The 18,866-nt window shown below is 39.6% G+C and overlaps 1 protein-coding gene across 2 annotated transcripts; it reads right to left on the reverse strand.

The window, feature by feature from the left end:
- Window positions 1–819: 819 nt before the first annotated feature.
- LOC129732102 (uncharacterized) lies at window positions 820–7,684 on the reverse strand. 2 transcript variants are annotated; one of them, XR_008729176.1, is made up of 3 exons: window positions 7,578–7,684; window positions 1,151–7,518; window positions 821–1,091 (listed from the first exon to the last, which is right to left on the reverse strand). XR_008729176.1 is itself a non-coding variant. In XM_055692617.1 (2 exons), the coding sequence occupies exon 2, from the start codon at window positions 4,371–4,373 to the stop codon at window positions 1,914–1,916; it is 2,460 nt and encodes an 819-aa protein (XP_055548592.1). In that variant the 5' UTR covers window positions 4,374–7,518; window positions 7,578–7,684; the 3' UTR covers window positions 820–1,913. The 2 variants fall into 2 exon arrangements, 1 of the variants encoding a protein (XP_055548592.1); XM_055692617.1 differs by having other exon boundaries at window positions 820–7,518.
- Between the last annotated feature and the right edge of the window lie 11,182 nt (window positions 7,685–18,866).

Below are 18,866 nucleotides of genomic sequence, written 5' to 3' on the forward strand. Positions count from 1 at the left end.
GCAGGTCCCCCTTTTTCATAGCCATTTAGATCGGAGCAGAGAAGAGACTTTAATCAACATTCCCGCAATGACACTTGAACTCGAGCGGTACGTTGAAGATGACGCAAAAATCATATGAGCCAGTGGATGAAATCAAGAGTTATGTTTTATGCTAACCCACATTAGTAATAGTCTTAGTTATTATCTATGACATTTCGAAGAAATTGAGATTGGTTTTAATTTTTTTTTCTCTGTGCTTCGGATGTCATCTTTTATGTTACCACTTTCACCACAAACCTGCGTAGTAGTACGTAGTACTTTTAAGAGTTTTATAACCAATTTCAAAATTAACCGGGTACTACTTCTAATAAAATTGTAAAAGCTCATATAGAGCCAATTTATTTTGAATGATATATTTTTTATGTTACTTCAATTTGATGGTTTATGATGACTTATTATGATGACTTCACGATCTCGAGTTAATATTCTTTTCAATGATCATTATTTTTTATCAAGTTTTAAAGACTTTAGTGGCATTTCTATTTTCAATATTTGAATCGATTGTAAAAATGTTCTGTTTTTATGATTTGAAACAAAAATTGTTGAAAATATATAATACAAATTCAAAAAAAACAGCAAAGAGTAATTTTCAGAATTACTGAGATTTTTTTGCTGAAAATGAATTTCGAGAAAAAAATCTGTTTATGATAACGACGTTCTGTGTTCTAGAAGGCAATAAAAAAGCAAAACTTTATTGTCATGAACAATATTCTCATTATAAGCAAATCTCCATTATACACTTAATTCTTTATTACGCGGATTTAAGAATTCACACGCTTTTTTACACAGATTTCGGGATTTACATGGATTTCCCAGAAAATTCGTTTGTTACGGGACATGTTTTTAATAGTTTTTATTTTCACATCGTTTATTTAGAGTGTTCGATGAGTTTATTTGATCGAATTACTTAAAATTCACTGATTTGGCCTAATTTTTTTAATATTTTTTCTTGATTTTTAGCTCAATTCGCAGGTGGAAATAACACTGCTTATTGGGACAGTTTCGGACCTCTTTCTAGCGGCGTCGTAGTTTGATTAGACGGAGCTCTAAATCTGTAATTTATTTTTTGCATTTAATTTTTAGTATAAATTTTGAATTAATAGTCACTTACAATTTTGGTCTTTTCATATAACTGTCACCAACAATATCAGACAATTTTCTCTAACTGAAACTTCTTATAAATTTTGAACAACGTGTTTCTTCCTTGCAGTGAAGAGTGTAAGTGAAAGACAATAGTGCTGATAAGGAGGAAGTGATAGTCGATAAATGAGCAGGGTATTTTAGATTGTGGATCTCGCTATAATGGATTGACTTCAAGTGAGCAGGGTGTTTGAGATTGAATCTCGCACGGGCAGAGGCGCACGGGCAGTGCCCCCAACATCCCCCGGCCCATAACGCTGGTCATTGATCTCCTGTGTGTCAGCGTTATCAATTTTCTTATGTAGTGAGTTGGTGTCCTGGATGTCCAATATCGCGATCTTCGTAACAGGACGTCGTAGCACCCCATTCTGAGTTTTGACGAATGCCTGCCTTACTCGTCCGTCGCGTCCTGTCAATGTAGATAAAACTTTGCCACGCAGCCACCCATTACGCGTGGATTCGTTCACAATAACCACCAGGTCCCCCTTTTTGCACTCCTTCGTATCTCCTGCCCACTTGGGGCGACAAGCTATTGTAGGAAGGTATTCCTTAATCCAGCGGTGCCAGAATTCGTCCACCAGACTTCTCATTAGCCTCCAGCTGTTTCTCGTCAGTTGAGCATGCTCTATCTTGGGCTGTGGCCGTTGCGTTACTCCTTGGGAGCTTAGTAGCAAAAAGTGATTGGGGGTTAGTGATTCCTGTGCCTCATTGTCTAACGGAACGAATGTAAGTGGTCATGAATTAACCACTCCTTCTGCTTCGATCAGGAGTGTGACAAGAGTTTCTTCATTGGGGTTTCTAGTGTTTGACAGCCCAGCAAAAGCGGTTTTAATCGAACGAACGAGTCGCTCCCACGAACCGCCCATGTGGGGGGCTGAGGGGGGATTTAATATCCACTTAGTATTGGCGTTAGTAAACACCTCGGAAAGCTGTTGATTGATCTGGCTCAGCTGCTCCTTCAGTTCGCGGCTGGTACCGATAAAATTGGTGCCGTTGTCGCTCGAAATTTCCAACGGCGATCCTCTTCGTACCAGAAACCGTCGAATAGCCATCTTGCATGAGTTTGTGGAAAGTGATTGCACTACTTCCAAGTGTACTGCTCGGTTGGTGAGGCGCGTGAATAAGGCAACCCATCTTTTCACCAGTGAACGCCCTATCTTCACCTGGATAGGGCCAAAATAGTCAAGGCCCACGTAAGAAAAAGGTCTGACAAACGGACTAAGCCTTGCTTCTGGGAGCGGGGCCATGCGTGGAATAATTGGTTTCGCTTTTCTTATTTTGCAGTGCATACATAGGTTTCCCACTTTCCGAAGCTGGGTGCGCAGAGATGGTATATGGAATCGCTGTCTGAGTTCATTTACTACTGTCTCATTATTTTCGTGAAGGTAAATGCGGTGATACCAGTCTATCAAAAGGATAGTGAGTGGGTGGGTTATCGGCAGAATAACCGGGTACTTTGCTTGGAAAGGCAAAAAGCTAGCCACGCATAGTCGAGAATCCATTCGAATTACGCCATGGTTGTCCATGAAAGGTGATAATTTATAAATTCGGCTTGTTTTTTCTATTGAAACCGACAAGCCATTTTGAGTGAACTTTGTCAGTAGCTCTACTTCTTCCGGGAAGGCATGTTTTTGAACTAGAAGCCATAAAGTGTCTTGGGCCCTATTCAATTCCTCCGGGGTAAGACAACCATGTTCAAGTGGTAATCCCTGTTTCTTTCGACGAAAGTTTTTTATTGCACGGTGTACATATACGACTGCACGCCAAACTCTTTCAAACTTAGAGAAACGGCTCCAATCGATTACCCCATTTACTACAATATATTGTACCAGACAAGGTTTCAGTTCTTCTGGGGTTTCTTCGCTTATAAACTGTCGTGGCCAAGATGCTTCTGTTTCTCTCAGGAACTGAGGACCAGTAAACCAGCGACTTTCTGGGTACAAGTTAGGTCCTTTGCCCCATTTTGTTGCCTCGTCCGCCACATTTTGTTTCGTGGGTACCCACTTCCAATCTTCGGCATTAGTTTTGGAGAGGATCTCTCCCATTCTACACGCCACAAACTGCCGGTAGCGGCGGTGATCGGAATTGATCCATGCGAGTACTGTTTTAGAGTCGGTCCATAACACCCTTCTCATGATCGGTAAACTGTGACCTGCGCAGAGTGTTTTCATTAACCTAAACCCGATAACGGCTGCCTGCAACTCCAACCGGGGCACAGAGAGGGACTTTAAAGGAGCAACCTTTGCTTTTGCGCCCACCAGTGCGCAGCGAAATTCGCCACGGATCTTTGCCCGAAAGTAGCCGACGCAGGCAAATGCTGTCTCACCGGCGTCGACAAATATGTGCAGCTGGAGATCTTCAATCTCATCTGATGTCACATTCGGGAAATAGGCGCGGGAGATGGTTACTTGCTTGAGATCATCGAACAAGCTCGTCCACCGATGCCAGCTTTCGAGAATATCCCCTCCGACATTGTCGTCCCAGCCAGCCTTTGTCCGCCAGATGTTCTGTATTATTACACGGCCATGGATAAAAAAGTGAGACAGTAAGCCAAGTGGATCGTACTGGCTCATCACGCACCGTAAGATGCTCCTCTTAGTCGGGGCGATTGCAGCCAAGTTCATTGCATTGGTATAGACGAAGACATCAGGTTCAGATGCCCAAAGCATCCCCAAAACTCTCTCAGTCCGCCCGCTCTTGTCTATATCAACTGCCTTCTCGCGGTGTACATCTGTTCCTCCGATTCGTCGAAGGACTGCAGCAGAATTAGACAACCAGTTCCGCATGGTGAAACCGCCTTCTTTGTGCACTAACTTGACCTCCTCTGCCACTCGACACGCTTCTTCTTCGCTATCAAAGCTGTCCAGATAGTCATCAACATAATGCCGTTGCTGTATCGCCTCAACTGCCCTAGGATAACGATCGATAAACTCTTGAGCGTTCAGGTTTTTAATGTACTGCACTGAACATGGCGAAGACGTCGAACCAAACGTTGCCACGTCCATTATAAAAATCCGCGGTGTTTGACTTGGGTCATCTCGCATAAGGAAACGCTGGGAGTTACGATCTTCTAATCGTATTTTATCCTGATGGAACATTTCTTGTAGGTCGCCACCCAGGGCTACTCTGCGTTCTCTAAACCCGTACAGGACTGTTGAGAGTGGTACGATGAGATCCGGTCCTTTCAGCAGCATACTATTCAGCGAAATCCCATCGACTTTAGCAGCGGCGTCCCACACGAGGCGAATCTTATTTGGTTTTTTTCGAATTGAGAACCACGTTTAATGGCAAATACCAGACCAAGCGTGGGTCCGCTGTTTCTATTTCCTCCTGCGTCGCTTCGTGAATATATCCTTTTTGTTGGTATTCAATCAATTGCCGTCGAACGTTTTCTTCGATGAGAGAATTTGCTTTTAGCCGTCTTTCAAAGCACTTTAGCCTGCGCATCGCCATGGGATAGCTATCCGGGAATTCCACATGATCATGTCGCCACAATAGTCCAGTCTCGAAGCCTCCATCGATTCTTTTCGTTTTTTGCTCAAGGATTAATCTTGCCCGCTTTTCATCATCCGATTCCGGTCCTTTGTCAGCCGAAACGCCGACGTTCTCTACGGTAAAATATTGTTTAACCATTTCGTGTAACTGAGTATCGCCTGTGCATTCACAAATATGGAAGGTATAGCAACGACTCTGCATCCGTTGTTCCACTGGTCCATACACCGCCCATCCAAGCCGGGTTTTTGCAGCAACAGGCTCTCCTGTTCGCCCTTCTCGGAGTTTCTTGGTAGCGGTCAACATTGTATGTCCCGCGCCTATCAGAATTCCGGGTGTCACCGACTCATAATCCACGACTGGCAGCTTACGAAGATGTTGGTAATGCTCAGCTAGCCCCCGGTACCGAAGCGATTGTGTCGGGAGTGCAAGTGTCCTAACAGTTCGAACGCCATCAAGCTTGTATCGACGGTCTGAATTGTTTCCTGATATTTCTATCGTAACTTCTTGAGAGTTTTCTTCGTCTCTAGTAACATTACCTGTCCACGATAAGCACAGACGTTTTTTGATACCCTCAACATCGAGTGCATCTGCAATCCATTTTTCCATCAACGTAACTGAAGACCCCTCATCGAGGAAAGCGAATGTATCAACACTTCTTCCTTTTGCTGAAATAGTCACCGGTAAAATGCGAAACAGCGTGGTACCCTGACTGTGCCGGTGTGTGTTGACTCCTTCCATTTGATTCCGAATTGCAACGGTGTCTCTATAACTAGATGACGCACTTGCCGACATTGGCGTTGAAGAACCACGATGTAATAACGGATGATGGCGCATTTGACACCCTTGCATCTCACAACGTATTTGAGAACGGCACGGTTTCCTCCCGTGTTTGCCAAGGCAAATGCGGCATAGCTGGTGATTTTGTATAACCTTCCATCTGTCGACTCCACTCATATTTTTAAAAACGCCACATTCTTTTATTTTATGATCTTGATCGCTGCAGATTAAACATCGCACCGGTGAATTTTCTGTTTTTATAGAACTCGATCTCGATTTTGCCTGTTCACTCACTTCCGCTGAATTTGCATGAGCGTTGACGAACTCTTTCGGTTTATCCCCTCTGCCTACCTTCGCGTTAGTAGGCTCAAGCGTCAGTGTGACATCCGCCGCAGCAGACACTAGATTTGCCATATAGCTGCCAAAACACGTAAATCTGCGACCATATACTGCCGTTTATATACCACCCAATCCAATTTCAGGTGTGCGGGTAATTTGTCGATTAGCTCTTGTAAGAGAACTGGATTAGAGAGATGAGCCACTTGATCCGCTGCCACTAGATAATCGCAAAAATTCTGCACTGCCATACCAAACGTTACTAATGTTTTCAGATTGTCCGCTTTCGGGGCCGGAACTTCCCTGACTGTTAAGAGAAGAGCATGAATTATCTGCTCGGGACGTCCATACAAAAGCTGCAGTGTTTGCATCACCTGTGGTACCGCAGAGGGAAGTAGAAGACGGCTTCGTACTGCTTCCAATGCACTGCCCTTTAGACAGCGTTGAAGTCGGCCGAGGTTCTCCACTTCACTGTAACCACAAGCCTCTGTTGACGTGTAAAATGCACTATAAAACATGGGCCACTCCTTAGGGCTCCCACTAAACGCAGGAAGATCTTTCGGCATAACGTGCCTGGTTTCGTACTGGAATTGTTTGATTGGCACCAGAAATATTGGGAGTATACTGAGATACGGACACGGGAACGTATGGGAATGTATTTGCGTTCAAAAGATTTATATGAGAATAAGCTGGCCCTGCACTAGTGAATGAATATTGAGGAACCTGTGCTTGTCCTAACCCTACTTGCAGTTGGTTGTTATATCTTTGTAAATGATTATTCTGACTTACATTTGTTCCAAACAAACCAATCGTACTTATTGTCGGCGGCAGTGATTGGGTAAGAACCGTCTGATTCGTCACTGGATCAACCCACGGTGTTGCTGTCGCTGACGTAATAGGTGTCGACGATCCGAGGTTGTATCTCCCCCCACCGGAGAGAAAATCGTGCCCGTAACTGGTGGTCGATCTCACTGCACTCGGGTACGTTGACGCACATGCAGGATGAACACTCCTCGGCAGTACAGAGGATGACATTGGTGGTATTCCGAAGGAATTAATTCCTGTAGCAGCAGTATTAACGAGCGAAAACGGTACTGGAGCATTTTCCACACCTTGGAGAGTGCTTCTCGAAGAACTCGAACTCGAAGTAACGCAGGTGTTGTTATCGACTTGGGGACCATCAGTTACCTCAGCTAAAGTCATTAAAAACTCACATCGTCTTCGCCATGCCGCCTGTTCCACTTGCAGCTTTTTTCTCTCGCACTCCATTTTACGATCTAACTCGATCTCTCGCAAAAGAAACGCCTGTTGTTCTTCCAGTAATTTGAGGTTGAGCTTTGTTCTCTCTGTCTTTGGGTCAAGCACACTCGTTTCCTTGCAAGTAGTTGGTGGTGGTTCACTGGTCGACATCGAAACTACTGCAGAACTTGTGACAACTGGCTCGTTGGCCACGCCGCTACCGATACAATCATATGACCATATGGCACTTCCAATTTAATTCCTTCCTCCCGTCGTCAAATCCCACACAGCCGTAGTGGAACCATCCGCCACATCTCCCTTAGCACTGGACCAGATCATCGATATTATTGGCCAGCTCGCAGCAACGGCAATCGAATCGGCTGGATTCAGACATCATTCTCCAACAAATAGCAAAATTCTTTAGAGAATTATTGGGACAGTTTCGGTTCTCTTTCTAGCGGCGTCGTAGCTTGATTAGACGGAGCTCTAAAGCTGTAATTTATTTTTTGCATTTAATTTTTAGTATAAATTTTGAATTAATAGTAGCTTACAATTTCGGTCTTTTCATATAACTGTCACTAACAATATCAGACAATTTTCTCTAACTGAAACTTCTTATAAATTTTGAACAACGTGTTTCTTCCTTGCAGTAAAGAGTGTAAGTGAAAGACAATAGTGCTGATAAGGAGGAAGTGATAGTCCATAAATGAGCAGGGTATTTAAGATTGTGGATCTCGCTATAATGGATTGACTTCAAGTGAGCAGGGTGTTTAAGATTGAATCTCGCACGGGCAGAGGCGCACGGGCAGTGCCCCCAACACTGCTATTGATTCTTTTGCGAAAGTATTTAGCATGTTTAACAGAAATATTTAACAACCTGCAGCAAAGAAGTTTTTTTTGCGGATTTTAGAATTCACGCGTTTTTTTTTTTCACGCTACGTTTCCCCCTCGTAAAAAAACTATAGTTCACACGCACAAGTTGGATCAACAAACTCACATCAATATTGTGCGAAGTTAGCGCAACTTTTGATTGATACCGATAAGCAGTTTTGCCACATTTTCATCTGTACTGGAAGGGTAAAAATCTTTTTCATCCCGAAAATCTGTACCAAAATCTGTACCTGTAAAATTTGTGTTGTTGTAAGGTTTACTTTTGTTAACCTCAAAAATGTTTCAGAAGTTGCAAGTTATTGATTTAGTTGATGATGTTAATACATATTTTTGTTGAATTTGGAATTTGTTTTCAACTGTTCCAAGAAGAGAAGCACGACAACAGTAACGTTTGGTTTTGTTTTGTTTTCCGAATGATGCACCTCAAGTGATTTGAAATGCACCGAGGAAAAATATCAGTTTGATTACCGGACGCTTTGAAAAATCTGTACTCATCTGTACCTGTCAACAAAAGCTATACAGTCAGGTTTTTTTTACGCGGGGGATACGTACCTCGTAAAAAAAAACGCGTAAAAAAAACCGCGTTAATTCAAAAATCCGCGTAAAAAAAACCGCGCTAATTCAAAAATCCGCGTAAAAAAACCGCGTTAATTCAAAAATCCGCGTAAAAAAACACGTTTTTCAAAAAACCGCGTAAAGTAGTCCAGTAAGAAGGGCTTTAGAAAAAAACCCGAGACACTCTAGAACCAGTATTTAATACAGAATTTGATTGTCCTCTTTGACGGACATTCCGGATCTTTCGGTGGGCGGAGAGTATTTTTTGGACTAAGTCTTTTACTAGATAAACACTTGAACGTTTCTGGTTCCAAACCCACGTTAATTTGGAAATTCGTGAAAATTTTTTTGAGTTACGCGGTATCGCGTAAAAAAAACCGCGTTAATTCAAAAATCCGCGTAAAAAAACCGCGTATAAAAAAACCGCGTAAAAAAACCTGACTGTAATCTGTACCATACAGAATCTGTACCAGGAAAAAAAAAGAGAAAAACTCTACCTTTCCCGATAAATCTGTACATGTGGCAACACTGCTGATAGGGGAGCATACTTAAATGACGTAACATTTTTTCAGTGATTTTTACAACCCCCCCCCCCTACTTCCCCGCCTTCCTCCCTTCTCGTGGCATTTGGTCACAAAATCTCAACCGTCCTGAAAAAAACGTAGCATTAGATGACACTCCTCCCCCCGTTCTAAGAAAAACTTATGAAAAAAAAAAACAAGCCAAAACATTTATAAAAAAAAATATAAAAAAATAAAATCACCATGTCAAATTAAATTTTTTTATCGCTCATACTGCACTCTATGTAATTGCCTCTGCAGAATGTGTCTTTGGCACGAGGGAAAAAATTGTTTATACAACTCCATACGGTCCATGTCTGCAGAAAACACAAAAAATATTTACGAGCTCGTTAAAAAAATAAATAGCTGCACTTACCAGCAAAAAACAAACGAGTACCTTGTAATTTTCACTACTACAAGGCACGCGTGTGAGATGCAAGCGATTGTTTATGTGCTAGAAAAGCTTTCAGGAGCTCGCTGAATCTTCTATCTTCTTCTTCTAAACATATAAAAATGCAGTTCTGTCTGTCTGATCTATATAGGCTCGGAAACTACTGCATCGATCGGCGTAAAGTTAGTTAATAGGAGTTTTGGGGGCCGGGAAAGGTTACTAGGATAGTTCGAGCCCCTCCTTATTCTGGAAGGGAGGGGTTCCATTCAAATTAAACACAAATTTCTGCACTTTTCGAGAACTAATTGAGTAAATGGAAACAAATTTGGCAGGCGAATGTTTTTAGGGATAACAAATATGTCCAAAGTGGTTCGACACCCCTCCCTCTTCTGTAAGGAAGGGGTCCCATATAAATGAAACACAAATGTCTGCACATCTCGAGAACTAATCAAGCAAATGGAACCAAATTTTCAATGTAAAAGTATTCAAAGCCAAAAAAATATTTCCATGGTGGTTCGAAACTATCCTTTTTCTGGAAGGGAGGGGTCTCATACAAATGAAACACAAATTTCGCACAACTCGAGAACCAATCAAGCAAATACAACCAAATTTGATATGCGAATGTTTTTAGGGTCGACAAATATGTCCATAGTGGTTCGACACCCCTCCCTCTTCCGTAAGAGAGGGCTCCCATGCAAATGAAACACAAAATTCTGCACATATCGAGAACTAATCAAATGAAACACATATTTCTTCACAACTCAAGAACTGATCAAGTAAATGAAACCAAATTTGGTATGTGGAGGTTTTTTAAGGTAAAAAATACTTTCGTAGTGGTTCGACACCACTCCCTTTTCTCAAAGGAAGGGCTTTTATACAAATCGAACATGACCGAATACCACCCAATATAAGTGTTCCCGGAAGCAGAATGACGCTCAGAAGCCAAAAATTGTCTCCAAATGCCATTCTGAAATCCAAGATGGCGACTTCCGGTTTCTGGAAAATAGCCGCTAGGGACCCAAAACCACCCAGCATGAAAATTTCCGCAATCGTGTTGATGCATTAAGGCCACAAATCAACTACAGACACCATTTTGAATTCTAAGATGGCGACTTCTGGTGTCTGGAAAATAGTCGAAAATTACCAAATACCATATAAATATTTCCGGAACCATGAGGGCGCCCAGAGGCCAGAAAATAACTTCACATGCCATTTTTAAGTCCAAGATGACGACTCCCGGTTTTCGGGAAACAGTCTAAAGTGAAATTTACATAATCAGAGAAAAGAATTATATGTTTCCATTAAACTCTACTATAAATACTACTCTAAAGTGACCAAATACCACCCAATATGAATATTTCCGTGATCGTGATGATCGGGATGAAAATGACCAAATACTACTCAATATATTTGCTGTGCTGTACAAAATCCACTAAAACCAATCGTTTTAAACCATATGTCTTTTGCCTTTGATCGTATCCAATATTCGGCTCGTCATACATTTGCAGACTATAAACGAATCGCCAGGAACCAATCAATTTGAAATGTTCAAAATTATTTTAATAAAGAAAATAATGGGCGGAACGAAGTCTGCCGAATCAGCTAGTGTCATAGATAAAAAGATTTAGACAGCTCCCGCTGCTTTGTACGATGTTTTGGTGGATAGGTTACTTCTGTTCTGTAAAAAAATGGTCTTTCAAAAAAAAGTGCTACGTCAATTTCAATAGTATTAATTTGCTATGGAGCACGCGGAACTGATGAACTCATAGCAATAAAAGTAATGCGGCTTAATGCTGCTTTTGTATTCTAGCTAGTACCTACTAAGAATAAATTTTGCTTGAGTTTTCAGATTTACTCTTAGTGTTTAAATAAAGACAAAATCTCCAAAAACAATCTTATATGTGGAATCCAATAAAAGAACAGCTCGACAAGTCGTGAAACAATAGAGTTAAAATTCAATAGAACTAGAAAAAATACGTACATTACAAATTCAAAAAGGTAGGTTATTGCTTCATAGTTTCATTTCGTTTCTAGGACATTTTGGAACATTTGGGACTGATTATTTTCTTATCATTGGTCATGACTCTTTGTCTCCTCAATGAACAAAAAGTTTATACTAAAATCAACTTCTGTAGATTGTAACGAGTTAAAAAATCTTTTGATTGCTTTTCGAATAAAATTTAAGAATATTGAACAGAGAGTATCCTAAATCAATGACCGATCATCTAACAAACGGTATTAGAAAACAGTGATTTAGCGCGCCTTTATCATTTACTCTCCATACGAGTTGCGTTGTAGTAGAGATATGCGTACGGGAGAATATTGAAGAGAGAGAATAGGCAGAGCCGGATTTACGATTGTGTGAGCCCAGGGCCCAGTTCCAAGTGAGGGCCCTAAAATATTTATTTTTCATACGAGTACGAGATTTACACCAATGGTGCCAGATGTTTTTGAAAAGAAGTCTGCAACTTCTCGAAAACCGGAAACTTTTTCTTGATATAAAAAAACCTACCGTAATTTTAAAAACTTACGATCCACAGGCAAAAATTTGCACTCAAAAGACTGCGCAAATATTAGGCGACCGAGACAGTAATCTACAGAAACTATGAAAAAACTACACACATCTGCAGGTCAATAAAATCTGCACACGAGCTCTGAAAATCTGCATTTTGCAAAGCACATCTGGTATCCCTGATTCAAACAAGTTAGCAATAGCAATGCATTAAAAAACTTGTGGGTTATTTTTTTCTCTGCTTTACATACCTAGCTACAAAAACGTGATGAAAATTGAGTTGATAAAAAAAAACAATGGTTTTAGAGCCGTAGTGGCTTCGGCAATGTTGATCCATTGATTATTCTCCATTTCATAGAAGTTGCAGTTTCGTGATTAATCCACCAAACAGTGAGAAACGAATTTTACTTTTTCATTTTTACATATAAAAATTCACTTTGTTTGGCAAAGTTATAGCACATTCTATGAAAAACAGCTTTGTTAAAGACACCGTGCTTCTATCTGCCAGTTTTAATGGACTTTTGTGGAGTTTTCTACAGTTTGCCACAAAAAATCAATTTTTTCGATATAACATTTAGTGGTTCTTTTCTACATTTTTTCAATGTTCTACAATGTTGTCTGCTACATCTGAACAAATGATTTCATCAAACAAAATTTATTTTTATCTCTCATATTTCTTTCATTATTGACGATTTTTATTAAAATAATGCACTAATATACTAACAAATATCATCAAAATCTGCAAATATCCGCAGACTAAACAATTTTTATATTAAAGTATAAGTAAACCATCATTCGATTCACATGTAGGCATTTGTCTCTCGCTGCCTCCTGTGTAGATATATGTAAGTAAATGAGAGCTCTATTTACTAAAAATTTTCAGTAGCTGTCTAAATAAAAGAGATAAAAATAAACTTTTTAAGGTGACCTCATGTGTTTTATTATGATAAACAATATTGAAGAACATTGAAAAATTTTAGAAAATCACTTGAATAGTTATATTAAAAATTGATTCTAAAGGGCATTCCAAAGAAAACATCACAATAGTTGATTTAAATTGGTAGATAGAAGTATGGTGTCTTCGACAAAGTTGTTTTTATAAAATGTGATACAACTTCACTCAGCAAAGTGGATTTTTATATCCAAAAATGAAAAAAATAAAATTCGTTTCTCACTTTTAGGTAGATTAATCACAAAATTTTAGTTTCCATAATATGGGGAATAATTACTGAAACAACTTTACTGAAGACAGCACCCGGCACCCCCCCCCCCTTAAATCCGGCTCTGAGAATAGGAGAGAACAATGTAAAAGAGCTAGTGTTTTCCTGCTATCATTAGTAATACCGCTTACCGTGCAACGCTCGTGCTGTTTAAATGTCAATGTTCAATCCGCCTGACACAAACTGTAGGGTACCAATGGAAATCGACTTTACGAATTTCGTCTGCTGTTTAGGTTTCAAAAGTTTTGTCTTCTCGAAAAAAGTCCAAGTAGCTTCTTTCCCAGAACCAGGTATAGTAGGATGTCAATGAAAATCGATTTTTCAAATTTCGTATACAAGCGGGACTAAAAAGTTTCGTCTTTCGTCGTCCCTATGCAAAATTTCAGCTCAAGAACACGTGCCTCAAGGCGGTCAAAGTTTCTACTTTTTGAACGATGAAATAAATGCACAGGTAGTAGATCATTTAACTGCCAATATCGATATTTTTTTATGCCAATTGTCTCAGAAATGCATTAATAGACGAAAGCTGGTGTTATCTTCGAAACAAAATTTTTTTTTGGAAAAAAATTCAGCTTTCTGGGACTCAGAAATTTTTCATCTGTAAAATTCCCTCATCAGTTTTTTTCGTTTTTTTCGACCACTGATCAAAATAGGATAGCCCAAGAGTTCAAACTGGTTCCTGTGAATTGTGGTGCCCTGAGCAATAAATAAAGTACATAAACGTACGAAGCAACGAACCCGGCTAACAAATACTCTACTGCCTTTTAACGCATTTCTATCTGTGCTAGGGGCAGGGTAGGGAAATGTACTGGTACGCTACAGTAATCACACGACAGTTGCGAGATTTTTGTGATTACCACTGTGGAATGAAACACAACGCGACAGTAGCCGCTACCGAACTTTCATACGATCTGCTTTATCTCTTGCTTTTTGTTACGAATTCAATATGAACAACAATTCTCTCGCTCACTTCTTTTCATACTGTTGTCATTGTATAGACAATCTCTGGCTCGTGTGTTATTGACTGTAGCTATCTGTGGTATTTATTGCATTTATTACGAATTGAAGTGGAATCAATTCACTTAGCGTCAATTTTTATTTAACCACGAGGACGTTAATTGAATTTGTAAGATTCATGCTTTTATTGTCCTGTTTTTGATTAAATATGCTAAACTTGTATGAGACTTTCGCTACAGCGAACTATTTTCGAATGAAAAAGTTTAGAAGTTGGGAATAAAATTTTCTGGTGTACACGATTGATGATACTTTTCGGCAGTACATACATAGTAATTATTAATTTTCCATCTTATTACTGTGCTAAACTGTCGCATGATTGCCAATTATTGTCATTCGCACAATGCGACAGTCGACAGTCGAAGCGGCTGGAGATCGGAACAAAAGAGAATCGTTACCTATCCGTGTTAGCCTTTAGTCTCACGATTCTCTCAAATAGAGAAGCGTACAGTTGAACGCTGCTGTCGAAGTCAGCAAGAGAAGCAACAGTATTTTTCGATAGGGTGTCATGCAAAAATGTCAACTGTTCTACACACTGGCTAGGGGTACCAAAATTCACAGGAATGGTTAAAAAGCTGTAATCTCTCATTTTTCCAGCTTCAACTTTTTGGAAAAACCTGTGTTGATCAGTGTAATCGAAACTTATGAGTGATTTAGTATATAAGTGAGTGAGAGTAGGTATATAAATTATGTGAGAAAGTGAGTGAATGAGCGAATAAGAAGGCAAGCGAGTAAGCGAATGAAAAAAAGGGGAAAGGAGTAAGTAAACGAATGAGGGCATTAGTGAGAGTTGACAAAAAAGTAATTGAGAGAGCGAGTGAATGTGTGAAGAAACTGCTGGTGAAGAAAGTGCAGGGTACGTGCATCAAAATGTATTCTGGACAGACTAGTGCATCAGTAGTATTGAGGCTGTGCATGCGTGCTATATAGAAATGGCAAAACTAAACTCGGAAATACTCCGGATTCTCTTTTTACACGGTCTTTTTCTACACGGTTTTATTGCACGCCTTTTCTACACGGTTTCTCGAAACAACATGGTTTTTTCTTGCACTGATTCTCGAAATAACACGTTTTTTTTACATGGGACGCATCCCCCGCGAAAAAAAAAATCGGGTGTAACAAATTTTGTCATGCGATTGAGTTTTATCAAAAATTAAAAATGGATGTTAAGATACAATTGAAACTAATATGCTTTAAAAATAGCTATAAAATAAAAAAAAGTGAATAAAAATGAAAAAATGGTATGAAAAATAACATCTGTATGTCAAGACAGTTGTTCAGGCATTACTTCAAAATCAACCTCCCAGCTATCCTCGAGGTGCGATGCTGGTGATTGAAGCCAGAATCGTAGCGCCAGCCCCGCAATTGTCCTGTACATTAACAGTTGGCTGTGAAGTCTGTGTCAAAGGAGGTCAAGTCCCGAATTGGAATGTAGCCCGTGGGCTTAGCCATTCAGAACCACTTTATTTTTTCAACTGTATGACGCACAGAAAAAATTTGTTGCACTGAGTGATTCTGCGTTTTAAAATGTTTCCCTCTATTATTTCTCATATATTCAAGGCCACTCAGCAATTGGTTCTGATTATCCATACAAAGACAGCAATTATACGCTGTTTTTTCAAGCTGTTAAACGTGATAGCAATAGCTAACTGCAAGATACGTTTGATAGACATTAAAGATAATTTACATTCTCTGCTTCTAGACATCATTCTTATAGTTTTTTTCTTAGATATCACTTGCGTTATGAGCACAAAACGATGTTGTTTTCATGCATTTCAGTACCTTATGAATGGAAAAACATTGAGCAAGAATTGAAGAAAGCAGATTATAGAGCATCTAGAAGCCAGTTGCATCGTTACTTGATTTAAATCATTGGCTCTTATTCATCTTATTAGAACAAAAAAACCAGTGGAAGATCAAGTGTACGCACGATAACGAGACAATAACTTCGACAATTATAGCTTATTGTCACTTTTACTTGTTATTTTGTTTTGCTCTGCTTGCCTGCAGGTCCATCTCGCTAAACATAGTCGATATTACCCAATTAGGGCCACCTTTCTGCATTATTTTTGCTCCACCACAACTGACGACCGGAGAGTCTTGTCTTGATATCTCCCATGTTTTGCGCCAGGTTTGATTTCCCTTTTTCCAAACTAAATAATTTATGCAGAATGTATGTTAATAAATGTTTTGTTTCTGACTCTTTGCAGAGAACCTTTCCCCATCTCCCGGGCTACCAGCCGCTCTTAACCACCACCACCACCATCAGCCGACATGAAGTGCGTGTTCTCTGTCTGGCCGGCGTTTGCCTTATTATCGCGGTGCTGTTTTCATCGCTCTGGCTTACGTTCTGTGGTTTCGGAAAGGTCCCAGACTAACTAACCGCTGCTCCCTCGTGCCGGCCCAGTTACTTCCATACAAGTGGTTCTGTTGGGCACCTGAGATTGCACTTTGGCTGCCCGCTCTCCACAGTCTGGTATTGCGTTTATAAGTAATATGTATTTTTGCTCAAATATCTCTTAGCTTGGGGCGTTCCACAAATTGACATGTGATGATTTTATAACTAATTGAAAGTTAATATAATATTATTTAGTGCAAGCATTAATAGGTGTTACAAGTGGCGGCGTTCTCGCGTCCTCGTGTGGGTCTCGGGGTGTGCGGAAATTGGTCGGCTCTTCCCCAGCTAATCAAATGCTGGTAGAACAGACACCAATTGGAGTGCAAATTGTCGGTTCCTTTGTATGGCGGATGCGAGAAAAAAAAGGACTCTTTTTTAATGGCTCAATGATTCAAGAATTTAATGGTGCAATTGTTTGAATAAATTCATTCCATAATTTAATGAGTGCATAATTTCATTACTGATGAATTTCGCCCTACATCGCCACATTACATTGGCAGCAATCTCTGCGTATAGAATAGAACTTTGTGAGTGTTCTGTACAGGAAAATAAACACATTCTAGACCAAAGCTCCGTTGTTTCAATAACAAGTGTGTTGCCGTATATGGAAAAAAGTCGCCATTCCATATTGATAAACAGCTTAGACCAAAAGTGGAGGATAAAATAAATAAAACACCTAAGTTGTTATATCTTTCCAGAGAGATTGAAAATTTTCATCCAATCAAATTCAGTGCAAAAACAGGAACTTGGAATCAGATCAGAATATTTTCCTGTCGATTAATTGCCAGCGAATGTACGAAAAATGTAGGCGGTGCGAGGAATCGTGGTGAGTTTAAGCGGTCAAAGACGGACATGGCTCATTTAGATGCTACCCGTACAATTCGACAGGCTAAACATAACTCACAGTTTTCATTGTTGGTCATCGTAGATTCGATTTTCGTGCAAATTTGCCGACGAAAACAAATTTAAATTTGGCTGAAACATCCCCACGAACCGTTGCCATGTAAAATTTTTGACCTGGGATTTGCTCGAAGTAGGCCTTGACATAGGTTTTATCGTCCATCAGAAAACACACGTTGAACTTTGTCATAGCTTTCGAGCACGGCTTTGGCCACACTTGCCTGTGTCATGGTCCGGTTTAGCTGTTTGCTAGCTAGATACGACTTGAATGCTTCCCGGAGTCGAACTCTCCTCACGGTACTATGCACCGTCAGCACCGAATTTTCTGACAAAATCAATTTAGCTAGCCTAGATGCAGACCACAATGAATTTTCCAAAAAAACTGTGCACAATTTTTCCCTTTTTTCGGCTTCCATTTTGACTGTTCACAAAATACAGTCGTTTCGTTTCGTATAGCTAACAAAATTCCCAACACATGGGCGCCAAAAACTTCAAAATCCGTTCGCGAAGAGCGCCGAGACATCAGCAAAAGTTTGTTCCAATTCTAATTATATGAGTATGAAAATGCCATTTAAATGCTACAGTGTATTCGACAAAGTTTTTGTAAATCTTAGGGCGCATCTTTTGATGAAAATAAATTTTTGATTAATTGACCTAAAAGTGAGATAAAATTTTTTTTTTTTATTTACTTATCAAATTAAGACGAAGTCTTCAGCAAAGTTAAACACAATCTCATGTAGAAAAACTTTGCTGAAGACACTTTTGTTCTATTTCTTGAAAATCGACCACATACAGGTAATTTTATACACAGACATTCTTAAAATTTCTTAAAATCTAAAAATGCCAAATAACTTTTTCTTATGTGATTTTAGAGGCCTTCTATATTAAAGACATATTTTCATATTTAAAAAACACATCATTCTGCCGAACATACCTTGTCAAATTTTCAACTTTTTCATAGGGTTTAGGACATTTTTTCTCGAAAAACTGCAAAAAGCTGCAAAAATAACAGTCTCCACTCAAAAGATGGGGATTCCCCAGGTGGTTTCACTAGTTTTTTGCAGTCTCTTTAAGACTTGGACGTGGGTGTAACAAAAAAATTTTTTTTTGGTTTTTCGGCATTTTTTATGTTTTTTTCTTCCAAAATGTACAGAATCGAAATGATTTTTGATTTTTTATTGAAAAATACAAAAACATTTATATTTACGGCACCGTGCATTATTTGGAAACATAAAGATAGAGAAAAAATTTCTTTTCAGAAAATAATTGTAATGTCTCTACATGCAGATGTCAAGGATTTTTTTCAACAAAATTAGCAACATTCTTTGACGATTTTCCAACGCTTGAATTCTGGAAAAAATGACAGAGAGATACTCTCATTTTTTTAAATTTTGTCCAT

Source organism: Wyeomyia smithii, chromosome 3 (assembly GCF_029784165.1).
Source record: "Wyeomyia smithii strain HCP4-BCI-WySm-NY-G18 chromosome 3, ASM2978416v1, whole genome shotgun sequence".
NCBI lineage: Eukaryota > Metazoa > Arthropoda > Insecta > Diptera > Culicidae > Wyeomyia > Wyeomyia smithii.